The sequence below is a fragment of the Clinocottus analis genome, unplaced genomic scaffold, assembly GCF_023055335.1.
Source record: "Clinocottus analis isolate CAN_PGR_092001 unplaced genomic scaffold, fCliAna1.0.p SCAF_7, whole genome shotgun sequence".
Classification (NCBI taxonomy): domain Eukaryota; kingdom Metazoa; phylum Chordata; class Actinopteri; order Perciformes; family Cottidae; genus Clinocottus; species Clinocottus analis.
In genome coordinates this window covers 8,193,386-8,209,348 of record NW_027176229.1, presented here as the reverse complement: position 1 = coordinate 8,209,348, position 15,963 = coordinate 8,193,386, and the positions used below count along the sequence as shown (strand labels likewise).

The 15,963-nt window shown below is 45.3% G+C and overlaps 1 protein-coding gene across 2 annotated transcripts in view; it reads left to right on the top strand.

Moving 5' to 3' along the window:
* tet3 (tet methylcytosine dioxygenase 3) overlaps window positions 1-15,963 on the top strand; it is a 34,453-nt gene that overhangs the window by 3,511 nt on the left and 14,979 nt on the right. The window contains exons 1-2 of one of the 2 annotated variants that reach the window (XM_068566458.1): window positions 6,404-6,817; window positions 10,635-13,554. In XM_068566458.1, the coding sequence (XP_068422559.1) occupies window positions 10,683-13,554 (2,872 nt within the window). In that variant the 5' untranslated portion in view covers window positions 6,404-6,817; window positions 10,635-10,682. Of the gene's footprint in view, window positions 1-6,403; window positions 6,818-10,634; window positions 13,555-15,963 lie in introns of those variants that run through there. The other variant, XM_068566457.1, reaches the window with a different exon arrangement.

Here is a 15,963-nt window from a genome sequence, read left to right as displayed (position 1 = left end):
GAAGGTAAAAATCCTTCTAAAATGTATTCAGTGACCTTAATGTCATATAACACTTATATATCTGTACATAATTTCCCAGACGCCTGATAGTACTGATTATATGTGCTAAGTTCAATGTGAACAGTTGTCTTTAGTCTCAAAGATGACTGACTACATTTACCAATGTCACCTCAGCTGCACCCAGTATGCAAACCAGCGCTTATATCTATGAGTGGAAGTGCAATTATCGCCTTCTGTAACGGTTGTAAAATAACAATTTCATCAAAAACACCCCAAGGACTTGAAAACATCACTTTGTGTAAAACCTCATGGGACATCACATGACATTATCCTGTATATCGTCACCAACAACCGTCTGACTTGCATAAAATCATTGATATAAAGGGACGTGCTGGGCTCTACACTCTTGTGAGGGTTCATCTCAAATGAATGACAGTTAGTAGATGTTTGCCTCTGAACTGTCTGTCCTGCTTTACTGCTTATACCCTTGCATGTGCCCATGAACTTGACTCGGCTGAGTTCAAGACTGAGTCCTAAACTGGATCATTAACTTGCATTAAATACCAAGTTGTGGATGGTGGCTTGCTGGCATCGGTGGAGGTATCTGTGTCTGATGTCGTTGGGAGGTTGCCGGCCGCCGGGTGCTGCAGTTAATAAAAAATGAATGGAAAGTAAAGGGGGAGGATCCCTCAGCTGTTGCTCGAGCTCTTTAACTCTCACCTCTCTGGTGGCTGCTGTGCTGTTCCCACTGGGCACCCATTTCATACGATTTCAAATCCCACTGCTGCCTGACGCTGCCAGGTTTTATGTAACACACACACACAGCTGTTACAGAGTTTTCATGATACACTATTGGAACACACAAACAAAAATATTGATTTATGAAACAGCAGAAGTATATATTCATGTGAATTCAGTGGCGGTATCCAAAAACGTTGGAGGACTGGACTGATGATAATGTAGAAGAGGCATACAACTAGTTGTCGCTCAGAAATGCATGGCATGTACTACTCTGTTCTCAAATAGCTCACGTTAAAGGGACAAAGCATCACCCAGCCCGCCTTTCACTTGGACGATTAGAGATAGATTTTGACATTCAGATAAATCAGGATGATTTAGTGTATGTAGGGCACTACATGATTTCATAGTACACAGTTAGGTACTGGCCCTTTAAGCTCGGCTGTGCCTGACTTGAACATATGGGAAGCTAATCTTAGCCCAAGTCCTAAGAGAGAGACAAGGCTGGCAACCAGCCACCGTACAGAGCTGAGGAGGGTTGCTCTTGCTTTCTCTCTCAAATCTGAGCAATTTCTGATTCAAACCCCGTAATATTGTCTCCAAACAGTCATCACATGTTCGTTGAAGCTGTTATGCGTTTTACTTGAAATGCACAACATTTTCTGGTATTCCAAACAACTGTGTCCTGTTAAGGATTACATCATTGTCCCATTAGATTTGACTGCTCAGCTCTTTTTCATGACTTGGCACATGTTAGCCTGGCAGGTAGTAGTACACAATGTGCTTTTATTGTTTTTGAACCTTTTTTTACTCACTTGTATTTATCATCCATGCCCTGCCTGTCTGTTCTCCACTCTCTTTGTCTCAGACCTAAAATCATACTCTATTTATTGATTACATTCTTCTCCTTCTATTCATACTGCTAACCTCAAGCACAAAGAGCTGCCTCTTGAAAACAGCGCCCCCTCCTCTTCCTTTTCCTCCTCCTCGTTATTTTTTGGAGGCTCCACCCACTCCAACAACCCCTCCACCCGTCACCACCTTTCTTTTTTTCTCTCCTCCCTCCCAAACCACTCCTCCCTTTCTCTTTGTGAGGAGTGCTGAAAACGGTAAGGGAGGCGGGAGGGGGGGGGGGGGGTTCCCCAGCTGGGCTATTCGTGCCGACTTGCACGTGCCGAAAGTCAGGCGGCGGTATGACTCAGACTGGATACCCTACACTCAGCACTACGGTCTAAACCTAAACACACCCAAAACTTAACGCCATCCTGCCTGGGAGCATGTCCGGGTTTGAGTGTGGAGGGAGGAGATGGAGGGGGGCAGATGTCAATGAAAGCAAAGACAAAGACCGAGAAACAGCCAAACAGAGAGCTGCAAGGTTGAAATAACCAGGTGATGCCGGAAATATGTCAACACTCTGTTACTCATTATAGACTGACAGATGGTAAGAGACAGTACAATCATCAATATATTTGTATTTATCTGCTTAAAGTTGCACCTTCTTAAAGAGGATGTGCAATCACATTTTTATTGTATCCAATACAAAAAAAGACAGTGGTTTCCTCATAAAAAAAAATACAAAACTGGGTGTTAATAATAATAAACTTATCATGAAAATACAATTTTCCAGTAAGATATTAATCTTATTTGTTTGACCAGGCTGAAACACTTTGGGTTGCTTCTGCTCCGTTAAATATGACGGGCTAAGTGCAGCTCTGCAGCCTCTTGTCCTGCCCACTAATAAACCCAGCGACCCTCAGTGAACAATCCAATACTGTATGCATACTAGCATGCATTGGTGCACAGAGAAAATCATTGCCTCTGCATTTGCTGCCTGTGTGTGCATTGTTTAGTGTCTTTGTGATGAGAAACAGGCAAGTGTGTGTTAAATGAAATATAAAACGACAGAGAGCAAAAAGAGAGGAGGAAATAGAGGGAGAGTCATAAAGTGTGTCAGATCAGATGACCTTGATGCCGATGGACTGCAGGGCATTATGGGTTGGGGTTGGGGGTGCGTGGAAGTAGATGAGAGCAGTAGGTGGAGTCAGCTGACAGGAAGAGATGGGAGGAGGGGAAGTGAGCTCATGTCATGACAGTGATGCTGATGTGAGTTGTTCAATGGCTTTTTTAAATTATTTTTTTTACCTCAAATGGCCAAAATTCTCCCACGAAAAAGAGGTGGTGAAGGTGCAGCAATAGTGAAACCACATGAGAGAAGACAATCATCCATAGTACGATTGAAACAGAACAAGTTGTTCTTTGTTGCCATTTGTGTGTTTTACACAAACAGACCTCCCACTACCGATGTGCTGGTAATATTTTAAAAAGCTTGTTTCGGTGTGTGAGGGTTTTATGTCAGGACTCTGTCGAGAAGAAAAGAAAACGATGACTCAGACTTAGTCATATGCAAGCCAACCCAACACACACTGCTGAGGATGGACTTTTGTTGTCAGTCATTCCTCCTACAACCAAGACCTTTCCTCTGTGCTGCTGAGAAACTGTGAGTGAGAGACAAAGACGTGAGAGCGATGGAGAGAGAGAGGGAGAAATGGAGAGAGAAAGAGAGCGACGAGGGCGTGAAACCGCTCACTTAGACAATAATTTGACTTGATTGTGAGATGATGTGATCGATGTGAGAATTGGAGTCTCTGTTGTACTTTCCTACTCTCTCTCAATGCCCGGCTACCGCAGATCTACCGTAAGTGCGCAACATACTTGTTCATGTTTGTCCATTCATTTTTTGCTAAAAAGTTAAGATACTTTAACTGTTATTGTCATTTTTTGTTGAGCTCTTAATGTTATGTGAAGTGAACACTGGGAACTAGAACAGAAGGTAAAATAGGACATGGTTATAATGTAATCCAGTTATAATCTGTCACGTTGCTCTGTTATCTAAATGAGAAGTAACACATTGTGCTCAGAAGCGGGTTTCAGGACAGCTCTCTTGGGCAACTGGCCGTCTCTCTGTCGTAGTTGTTTATCTAGATTATCCAGTAAACTTCTGTTCTTTCGTCCAACTGCCAAACACGGTTGAGGTAAACACCAGAAATGTTGAGAATGTTCTCCCTGCAATGACACCTGATTTCTGCTGCTGGTTTTGAGTCAGTTTGAATCAAGACTATTGTACTGAAAGTTAGTCATAGCGACCTTTACATAGTGTATTTCCAAAGTGTTGTTTAGCACCTGCCACACGTGTTGAGGAGTTTCCCACTATGTTGGTGGTTCGGTCAAATCATACTTTTACTCAGCTCGTGTACGCAGTTGTTGATGTCATGTTTTAAAGTGCAAGGTAATGTGTTTTGTTGAAGTACGGCACTCTCCTCCAGGTCACATGTTCAGCTTGTGTTTCTGTTTAGTTTTCTGGATGTTCGTTTAAAAATGCTGACAATATTACAGCCATGTAGTGTCATTCATTTACAGAACAGTTAATGACAGATTGAGTTGGCCGTTAGCTTGTGTTGAAGAGCTGGAAAGGAGAGAAATGCTCTGTTGTGTTCAGGCGTTCTTTAAAATGGTGAACCATGTGCTGAGGGGAGCATGTGATTCATGGGTTAAGTTGAGTCTTGAGCTTGAAATGCTGTGTCATTGCAGCCGGGGGAGTGAGCGAGCGCGAGGGAGCCGGGTTAATGAAAGAGCATGTGTTCGAGTGTCCGTTGGTGTGTGTGGTTGGTGATAGTAGAGAGTGGGCATGTGATGACACATGTGCCCACCCAGTGGTGGAGGCAAGCGTCCTGGTGGTGAAACCCCGATGACGATGACGATGCAGCTACGTCATTGCCACATGTGTTTCCTACCTCTCTTGCTCATTGCTCTCCCTCTCGCTCATTGGCACTCCTTGGTCATGTGACCCAATGCTCTACTTCTCCTCTTCTTCCCTTAGACAGCTTAGGCTGCGCTGTGTTTCTCTTTTGGATTGGCGCTCATCTGTGTGTGTGTATATCCGAATATGTGGTAACTGAGAGACAGTGTACAATTTTAGAGGGCCAGAGAGCAGGGTGCGTCAGAAAGTGTTGGAACGGAAATGCAATAAGCTATGCTAAAAGGAGAAAAGGGTAGCGCAGTGTAGCCGGTACATGCTCAGTGATATAAGAGAAAAAAAAAATACTACGCAGGAGCTGACAACGATCTGCATGGGGAAGACGGCCATGTTTCCCCCCACCTTCTCCTGCTCCTCCTGGTTAGATCTGCTCCAAAACTCCAGCAATGTTCGAGAGAAGAGAGGAGACGCCACAAGGCCGGTCAGCCAGCAAGTGGCCGAGGGGAAACATCCAGCGATCATGACGACGTGGATGATGATAATGATGCCGAGGCGGAACAATGGTGAGGAGAGAATAACAAGAGGACGTTATCTGGTCGACAGGAGAGGACAGAAGTCTTGCGTCCTCAGCGAACTATTCTGGGTTGATTACTTGTGGTAGCTGTCTTCGTTTGGAAACAACACGCCGATCCTCTCGCTGTTTATGCCCTCTTCTTCTTCTTCTTCTTCTTCCTCATCATCATCGCTCTTTACAGAATCCGTCACATAATAACCGAGCGACTCTGTTTTTACCTCAGACGTTGTTGTCTTCCCTCTCCTCAGTGTCTTCCAGTCCGCTCTCCTCATTCTGCTACTCCTTCTTGCTGATGTCGAAGTGTCATTCGCTGTTCCCTCTGCGTTGCACGGCGTAGACGTCTCGCTCTTTTACCTTTTGTTGTAATCATATCGCCATCGTTCCTCCATTTAATTTCTTCCCTCGTGTAGGCGAGGAAGCTGACATTATAGAGTGTTGTACAATGTTTGTATATCAAGCGAACAGCAGCTTCCTCCAGTCAAAAACCTTCCACCTCTGTGTCCTTTGGATCTTGGAGGAAGGGCCAGCAAGACCGCCAGCACCCTCTTAATCTGCCAACCTTTTCTCTTTCTTGTGCGTATCTCCTCGCTTGTGAATCTATTATCAGCTACAGGTAAAAGATTCAAGCTTTTTGTTTGAAGCGGCGACCGATGTGAACGTGGATGGGGAAGAAAATGGAGATCGAAGAACCATTATCAGTGCCCTCTCCTCTGGCCCAGGGCTGAGTCGAATCTAGATGCTCAAACATGGAACGAAATCTGTCAGGAAAACCAGACGCCGTTCGCTGAAGGCATAAGCATAACGTTGCTTCTCTTTGCTCCTTTTCCTGTCGACGCCGTTGTAAGTTGAGATTGTGTATTCGCTTAGCAGCCGTCGATTCACATCTGCACTCGAAAGCGGAGAAGCTCTGTCATAGCCGAAATTGCCAGCACTAGGCTTTTTGTGGATAAACAAAACACACAACATAGCCTCATACTGTATATATCGCATCACCAAATGCAGTAGAGCAAGGAGTGCTGAAGGGCGTGGGTAGAGACAGAGAGGTTTTCTCATTGGTAAGAGCTCTGCTGCACCGTGCTGTTTCCTAGGCTGCCGCTACAAGCGACTATCCCCCACAGCTCTCTCTGTTTCTGCTCACTGCACACTCCTCCATTCCATCGTACGTGCCCGCTGTGGCTCAGATAATGGCCTCTCGCTCTGCACACACTGGAGAGAGAGAGAGAGAGAGAGAGAGAGAGAGAGAGAGAGAGAGAGCGAGAGAGAGAGAGCAGAGGAGATGGAGGGAGAGGCTGCACGAGAGGGAGGGGAATGGAGGGAGGGAGAGAGAGAGGGGAAGGTGGGGGCTGCGAAGAGAAGCCGACTGCATGTGTAGCCGAGAGAAAGAAAGAGGATATTGAAAAAGGGAAGGGAGGAGCAGACAGAGATAATGAGAAAGGAAAAAGGAGAGAACAGAAAGCGTCAGCCATAAGAAGGGCAAGAGAGAAATGAGAAACGTGTGTGCTGTGCTGGGGGGAAGTGTGTTGTTTGTGTGTGGCTGGCTGTGTCTGCGTGTGTGAATGCATGCATGTGTATTTCGCCGCTCGCTCTTCCTGTGCACCGCACAGACTGGAAGAAATAAAAAGGAATACAACCCAACAAGTCCCGATTGCTTTTGGGCTGCTGTGCCGGCAAACAAGTCTCATGCTCCTCTCTGTCTCCTCTTCTGCTTTCTCCTCTCCGACCGGCAGCTCTGTCTGGACGTCTAATACGACGTAAGTATACGTCGCTTGTCCTCAAGCTCTCAGCCGGCTTCATATTGTCAGGGTCTCTGCTTCATGTTCCTGCTCGGCACGGCAGCAAAGGAAGGGGTGGGGGAAGGAGGAGGAGGGTAAGGAGGGGGGGGGGGCTGTGTATCTGGGATTTAGGTTCAGCTGTCTACTCACAAGCTGAACTTAACCCCCTCTCCACCACTAGTATCCATACAGGCTTTGTTTTCACCCTCTAGTGTTTCTTTTTTTTGGCAATGTCAGTGTTAAACAGCCCCTGTTCGGCTCTCTCGCATAGAAATGTAAAGGCTTATCCTGTTTAAAGGGCTCTGAATCTCAAATGTCAGGTTCTGCAAGATCTAATCCAGTTGGCTGTGTTCATGTTATCGGATGCACTTTTTGGTGTGTGTGTTTGTCAAGCACGTGAAGAGAGAGAGAGAGAAGACAGATAAACTTCTGGCTAGAGAGTGAGCTTTGTGACAGTGTTAATATTTGTCAAAACACGTGGTCTGTACAGTTCGAGGCACACACATCGGTATAAAGCGCTGCGGGTGTGAGCGCAGCATTTCCATCCTGGACCAGAATGTACACTCTTCAAAAAAAGTAAATCAAGGTTCATCAAAGCTCGGATCATGTGAGGATTCAAAAAAACTCTTATTTTGTGTGTAGTGTGGTATTTGTAATCTGCACCAGCAAAGTGGAGCAAGGGTTTGTTCTTAGTGTGCAGCTTGAGGTGCTTTAAACCCACGTGACTTGTGTCACTGACAGTGTTTTGTATGTAACTGTGAGAAAAAGAGAAAAAGAGGAAAAGAGAGTGTCAATGTGACTGATGTTCGTGATTGTGGGATGTTGGGTTGTGCAGTGTTGCAGTCACTCTATTTCAACACACTGCAGCGTTCATAACTGCCAAGCCCCCCTTCCTCTTTACCGCCTGATGCCACTGATAGTGCAGACATGGGGCCTCTCACGTAGTGCATGCCGGCTGTTCACTGCCACCCCCACCCCTCTCCAAACCCACACCATCTCTTACCAATACCACCGCCACCCCCTGGGAGCCCCGACAGACACCCGGCGCAGAAGGTGGATTCAAAAGACCCGAGCATACTGCCTGTCCAGTAATTAGCTACTTCAAAGGCTCATTTCAATAATATTCAAATGATGGGGAAGCTGGACGTCAGGCTCACTTCTACTGTCAAACACTGATAGATCTACAAACAGAAGCCACGTTCTTTCTTTTTTTTTAAAGTCTGAATCAGGAAGTAGCTCACATCTATGTTTGGTTGAGTTCACCTGAGGTTTGTGTGTATGTGTAAGGAATTGGAGATACCTCCTATGCTCTGTCTTAGTCTCAGTTTTCTTCTGTGAGGTTAAATGTGTCCTTGCAACCACAATTGTTATGCCTGTAAGTGTCCTTTACAGTTCAGGCTACTATTGTGTATATACTGTCTGTTCATTGTACACAGACTGAAGATTTTGACACGAGAAAGGCTATTAATGCAGTGTTGCCTTCATCCCAAAAATGTATTATTACAGTGAGTTTGCTGTTGTTTTATTCTCACTACGGCTATTAGATATGTTGGAATAACCTGTTTTGTCACAACATGAACTCTGTCAATGATTTATGTGGCTGCCCTTGGATTATCTTTGTTTGCTGTTCCTCTCTAGACTTGTTTGATTATAATCTACGAGGAGCTAACCTGGGCTGAATACTGTTAACAAGTAACATATTGGCATTCAAGTGAATAAGACCACAATAGTTGGCTTCAAAATGTCAAGAACATTTAGATTAGGAGACAAATGTGGCAACTACTTTTTAATTGTTAACACCTTTTTTTAACTTAATTGTGGTGAAACTCCATTCCCCAGTGCTTCAAGCTGAAATTGAATGCTTTGAGAATGAAATATAATATAAATCCAGGTGATGCGGTTTCCAGCGTAATGTGTGGTAACTGTCCCAATTCTGACTCAGAGAGGAAGTGAGATATGTGGCAGCATGTATTGGCTCCTGATAACTGTTACCAACGTCTTAAATCTACTGAAATGACAAAAAGCATGAGAGAAACAGTCCCTCCCTTATGTGTGACTCAAAGACTTGAAGAAATACTTCTACATTTCCCGTTACGCTGTCTGCTGGGATGCAATGACCGAAGCTAAAAACAATGAGCATCTGTAATCTTACATACAGATAAGTTACCTGGTGAGTTTCATGCCAAAGTTAGATTCAGTGATAGAGCAGGGGGTCACATCAGAAGCAGGCAGTCAGACAAAGATTTGTTTGCAAGCATCATTTGAAAAACCAAAGTGTATTTTAGGCCAAACACAAGATACGATACAGTTCATGGGCCAATGGGTGTCTTGGGATGTTATAGTACCTTCGTACTTTCAAATGTTCCCAAAAGGTGCAGGTCTTTTAACAAGTGAGGACCAATGTGCAAGTCAAGTCGCTAAATATTTCCTCACTTCCCTCACTGCATCAGATTCTCATGTGGAGACCTATGAACACAAGCTCCTCGGTCGTTGAGCCAGGCATGGAAGTTGTTTTATAGTCACATGTTCAATAAACCAGCTGAACATTCATATCCACGACTAGTCAAAAAACTAGATGGGCAATTCTGTCTGCATTCACCAACTATTTCTGCAATTTAATTCCTTTCACCTTGAATGACTCCCTTATTAGCAGAACGTCGTGAGTCAATTTGGAGGGTTTGGTTAAATACTTGTCTTGTTTGTCAAATGTTGTGTGTCTCAAGGCAACGGTGGGGGTTTGCTGCTGGCTTGACAGAGTCATGTGAGCAGAGCCACCAAACCAGAAAAACATACTGTTGCAAACTGTAATTAATTTTCAAAAAAAGGAATTTCACAAACTGGTACAGTGCAATATATGTTCAGTTTGCTTTCTATCTTAGCTGTTTTGTCCTATAAATTATCTTAGCATGACATACAAGTCTTCAGATATTCAGGTCATTTAAGGTCTTGTCTTGGTTGAAAATTTCTTGGGTTTGTGATATTCTCACTAATGAATGAAAGTTGTACTGCACACTTTTGGCTAAGTTCAACTGCAGTTTTCATCAACAATTATGTTTCAGCACTTTATCAATATCTGGTTTTGCAGATGAAAGATAATCACACTATATTATAAGCGTGTTGTAATCAGATACATTAATCAGATACATGTTGTAATCAGATACATTAATTTAATGTACAATTTTCTCTGTTGATTGAGTAGGTTTGCAGATTTCAGTAAATTCTAAATATAAACAGTTCTTGGAAGTGGACTTTCTTTGATCTCCTCTAAAGTTTGTATATTGTATTTAATTGTCCTCACTCCTCAGTGTGTGTTTAATGCTCCACCTCTGAGATACACAAGGTCTCCCAACAAGAAGGGTGACTGGTTTTAACTCCAACCACCTACTTTGCATCGCCCAACTGATCTGGAGCAGTGTCCATTTATAAATAACAGAAAAACTATGTTACATGACCTGCGACTTGCTTTACAAAACACTTGCCTGTTATGAAAACACTCTACTGAAGCAATAGTTAATGTGGTTTTCCTCAGTCCTACCGACCTGGCCCTACAGTAATGTATGTAGGTATGTGTGAGGGAGGGAGGAGGGAAACCCTGGATAAGAGCTGAAAGAAGGGAATGGAGCCTGTTTTTACTTTGATGGTTGTTTTTTTAACTTTCTGATTAAAAAATGTATATTTACAGTGACTATTTAACAATTTTCTGGAGATTTTTGGTGTCTATGTTATTTTACATATTGGTGAATGATTTATTAGATTCTTATAATCTAACTAACATCGCTCCATATTTGTTTTTCAGACTGTTTGCGAAGTCACTTCAGTGGATGGCCCCAGAAGTGGAGACCAGATGGAAATTGGGTCACATGATCGCCTCCAGGAAGGCGCGTTGAGCCTGGAACTGGCCAATGGGGTGAATCGCTACCCTAATGATGATTCGACATCTCGTGAAACAGAGCAGCAGAGGGCAGGAAACGTGCCTCCCAGGCAAAGCTGGTTGTCAGTACATGGCAAGGTCAGTGACACCCAACAACAGCAACCATGTTGGAACAGCAGCAGTGGCACAAACCCTGGTGAACCTGTCCACCATGCAAACATGGAGGATGCCCACAATCTGGTGGCTTTTTCTGCGATTGCTGGCTCCTTGCCTCCTTCTTCCTCCTCTTCCTGCATCATGCAGCCTAACACAGCCCAGCTGTATGAGAAGTTCACCAAGGAGATGAGTGCTGAGGGGGCACAGGCCAAACTCTCTGCAGGAGTTCCTGAGGGAAGCAGCCAAACTCCAGACGACCTGAACACTCTGCAGTCAGCTCTGAGCCAAGCCAAACATGGACACAAGCCCACTAACTGCGACTGCGATGGGCCCGACTGTCCAGACTACCTTGAGTGGCTGGAGAAGAAGATCAAAGTGGCAGCCAATGAGGATCAAGGTGCTTGCAAGACAGCTGATGCTCCCCCTCACTTACAGCCGCACCTACAGCAAACCCATTTGCAGCCCCCTCGTCAGCCCTACACCCAGATGAATGGTGGCCACCGTCTGTCTGCTTCATACCCGCAGCAACAGCATGGAGGTCAAGGCCCTAATCTAGTCCAAGTGCCCTGCTCAAAACCCCCAATTCCCTGCTCTCCCCAGGTGCTCTCCATAGCCAAGGAAAAGAACATCAGTCTTCAGGCAGCTATTGCCATAGAAGCCCTGACCCAGTTATCTGGGACTGGTCCGCAGGTTGTCGGCTGTCCAGGTCAACTTTCCTACTCTAGTAACCTCCATCATCACCAACATACCCTGAACCCTCCATCTCAAACCCCCAATGGCACTAGCTTGATACCATCCTCTCCCGTCACCCACTCATCTTCCTCACGCTCTCAATCTGTCCCTCCAGGACTAAACACCATTCAGCAGACCTCAGTTTCATTTGAGCACAACAGGCCCCAATCCCAGGGCCAGCCACCCCATGCTACCACTCTTCCATCCTCTACCTCTCCATTCCCAGGTCAGGGCAAACATCCCGGCTTCAGCCCTAATCCCCAACAGTGGCAACAGGGCTCAAGCAGAGGCTCTGAGCAGAGGAACCCATGGCTGTGTATAAAGACTGAGCCCCAGTCTCACTACGCTGCTGCACCTCACAGCAGCTCAGACCCAATGTCAGAGCTCAAACAGCTGCTTGGTGACACCAGTGGCAAGTTCAGTCATTCTCATTTCAAGCTTCCAGTCACACAGCAGATTGTCTTGAATCAAAATGGAGGTATCCTGGCCCAAGACAACCCAGCATTGGCCAGAATAAAGCAAGAACCAGACTCTGGAGAGCACTACCATCACACTGCCTCCATGGGACATTACAGCTTGGCTAATGGTCAGCAGCAGGGTCAGCACCACCCTGGCACTCCCCTGTCTCCTGGCCAAGCAGCCATCAGCCACTCTACTCAGGCAGCCTTGCAACAACATCTTCACTACAAGAGAAACCTCTTCTCAAACCACTCCCCTGGCTTTGGAGCACCAGGCCCTCGTGCACCTCTGGCTTGTCAAAACTTGAAAAAATGGTGGCCACAGATGGACGCAGAAGGTTTGGCACATTTGGCCATCAAACAGGAACCCAAGGAACCCAAGAAGAGGAAAAGTAGTCAAGGATCTCCTGTCATAAAAGCTATGAGTGGGATGCTTGCAGCCTCTCCCCTGCCCAAACCTAAACAGATAGTCATCAAGAAGACCAAGCAGAAAGCCTCCATGCCAACCTTCCTGCCTCAGATTCAGATTACCGTACAAAAACCATCAGTCCTCATGGTGGACAGAGCCCCGACCCTGACCAGCCTGCAACCAAGTCCTCTCCCCTCTCAGCCCCTCCACAGTAACTCCACTCAGGCTGCTGCTGCAGGCCTCCCTGCCTCAGCCCAATCTCAGGTATCCATTTCCAACTCCTCAATGATCCCCTCTTCCACTGTTTCTGCTTTGTCAGGAAACACTTCAGCCCTCATCGGCCCTCTGCTCCCACCTGTGGCCCCTGTAGCTTATGCTAAGTCAGAGGAAGTGGGCAGCTTGGCCTTCAGTAACACCAGCACCACCACACCTGTGACCTCTACATTTCCATCTAGCACTTCACAATTACAGAGCGTCATCAACATAGACCCAAAGTACGAAGATCTGATCCGCCAGTTTGAGGCTGAATTTGGAGACACAGCTCCAGACACATCCGCCAGTCAGCCCAAAGAGGAGACTGCTGCAGCCCCTCAGCCGAGAAATCAGTCCCCGACCAGTCCACAGGACCTCAGTCCCACATCATCTTCCACCTCCCAGTCGGCTCCCTTAATTATCGCCACTCAAGCCAGTTCCACACCTCATCCAGATGATCAAAAGATGGAAGTCAGCAGGAATGAGTCAGGGTCCCAAAGTGAAGCAACCTTGAACCAGGCATCCACAGAAAGCTCTCTACATCATCAGGCGAGTCTGCACAACCAGCAGCAGCCCAGTCCGTTAGAGGATACGTTCAACATGCCGTGTTCTCCGCTACCCAAACGCATGAAGATTGAAACCTCGGGTGGTATATCCGTACTTTCCACCACTTGCTATTCTGAGGAGGACACGCCCACTAAGGACAGCTTGCCTGCATCCCCATCTCTCAGAGGCTTCCTAGAGTCTCCTCTGCGCTACCTGGACACCCCCACCAAGACCTTGCTGAGTACTCCTTCCAAGGATCTGCAGGCAGAGTTCCCCACCTGCACTTGTGTGGGTAAGTCAGTGTGTCGGTGTCTGTTTGTTGTCTTTATCTAAGGGGGTGAGGTTGCTGTCCATCAACATACTGTACTGGCAGTTTTCAGTCAACTATTAATAATAGTATCAATAATCACACCACTCCATTTCCCATTAATTTGTGTGTGCAGATGCATTGAAGTATTTCTGTAAGTATTGTTAAGGCTTTATAAAAGCAAGAGAGGCTGCATATCCTGGAGGTAGAACTTTTATAGAAAACATTTTCTAAATTTGGAAATGTTCACATTTTGCTGTACTGATTGAACTAGAGACAATTCCACCATTAGGTTTTTTAGTCCCCCTCTTTTGTAGCATCTCTGTCTGGATGCTTGTTGGATTCTTGTGGAGTGTGTCCAAGAATGTTTGTGTTGCCAGGGTGTGTTGTGTGGCTGCAACCATCCAGACTGCAACAGTGTGAGGCACTAAAGGCAGCAGGCAGGAACAATAGTACTGGTGGCAGAAGGAGCCTTTTGTGTGAGTTTGGGTCTGGCAGGCAAGCAAAACAGAGCCTTCATAAGACAGAAGGGGGTTTAGTCCCATAGTTTAAGTAATTTCCTTGTCAGGTTAACAGGGTAGGTGGTCCTACAGTATGAATCTGTGGAAAGTTTATATATCATGTTTGTTTGTTTTTAATTTTGAAAAAAGTAGATGATAATATTACTGCTGTAGCTACTGTTGGTATTCCTTTATTCATTAACTTTGTGCAATAACCAAATTATTAAGTGTGGCTTCAGCCGCATGGGGTCATAGACCCCATGCTGCAAGCACACTTCATGTTCTCCTGCGGGCTTATTATTATTATTATTATTATTCTTCTTATAGTCAAACCACTACTCCTCCCAGAGCGTTGCCAGCACATGCGTAAAAAATACGTCGAAACGTGCGGTTTGCGCGGGAATCGTGAGGTATGACTTTTCTAAGAGATTCGCCCGTACGTTTTCCCGAAAAATGCAAAAAACATAAAAAAAATTTCACGAAACGTTCGTAGAGGGTGGAGCACCAATTAACAGAGTGAGAAGAAGCGACAGAAACTGTTAAAAAAATAAAACGTATTTTGTCATTACTCCCACAATGTTCACTCTTCATACACCATTGTTGGATAGAAACGTTGGAAATCTTGTCTTCTGTCATAAACTGCGGTCGATAGGAATCCAACAGATTCAGACGTCTTGAAATCGGACTGAATGTGAGAGCAAGTCCACCTCGCTCTGCCATCCGCCGCCATGTTAAATCTCCCTCCAAAGCCACGTCTCCCCTGAAGCTCGTACCTGATTTGTAAATCGCCCGTACAGACACATGTTTTATCGTACAGACTCACCAGTCACAGTATCTGTTCATCAGGTCTTCCTAACGCTCAATATGCGATATCGAAGCAATAGTGGCTTTTAAAGTACCATTTTTTTAAAATAGTTTGAAAGGAGTTCCACAGTATTTAGGTCTATTAAGCTCAGCGTAAGGAAGTCCCTTTGAAGTCATCACCATGGCAACCTTTGATCTAGCGACCCACAGGTGTTCTCGTTAGGGCAGTTTAACAGACACACAGACACTTACACACGCACACACAACACAGATGACTTCTGTCTCTCTGTCTGTTTGTCTCACACACACAGACACACATACACACACACAAACAAACAAACACATACACAAACACAAACAAACAAACACATACACACACACACACAACACAGATGACTTCTGTCTCTCTGTCTGTTTGTCTCACACACACAGACACACATACACACACACAAACAAACAAGCACATACACAAACACACACAGACACACAAACACACACACACACACAAAGACGTTTACGTGTGTTTTATATTGTGTAGTTGTCAACACTGTGATCATTAATAAGGTCATATGATATTTCATATACGTTTGTGTGTGTTCAGGACGTTCAGTAGTTTATTTCCTTAAGTCCACAGTCCAGTCTGCCTCTAATCAGTCTGCTGGCGCTCACTTGGTCACCATGACGACGGCAGCACACAGGTGCTTCATATCAGCCAATCAGTTTAACACACAAACCAACTCCAGTGCTTTGGAGGAGAGACGGGCGTCAGAAACAAAAGCTATATATTGCGACGTCTAACGGCAGTAGTAGCCACACTTTCAAAATTTCTTGCGAAATTTTCTAGTTATAGATTATGTTCTCAAAGAAGCTACTGTATTAAGAATTTGCCTACAGTTACTGATTGTAACTGTAGTGCTAGGAAGGGTTCGGATCTGGTAAGAAGACCATTGCTGTCCCTAAAGATTGAAGGGGTTCCCAGTAGGCGGAGAGCAGCTGCAGTGAAACACTTGCTAGCTGTGTGTTTTTACTCAGAGGAGAGACCAGCAGACAATAAGTCTCCATAGTAAAGCTGGGTCACAGACCGCACCGT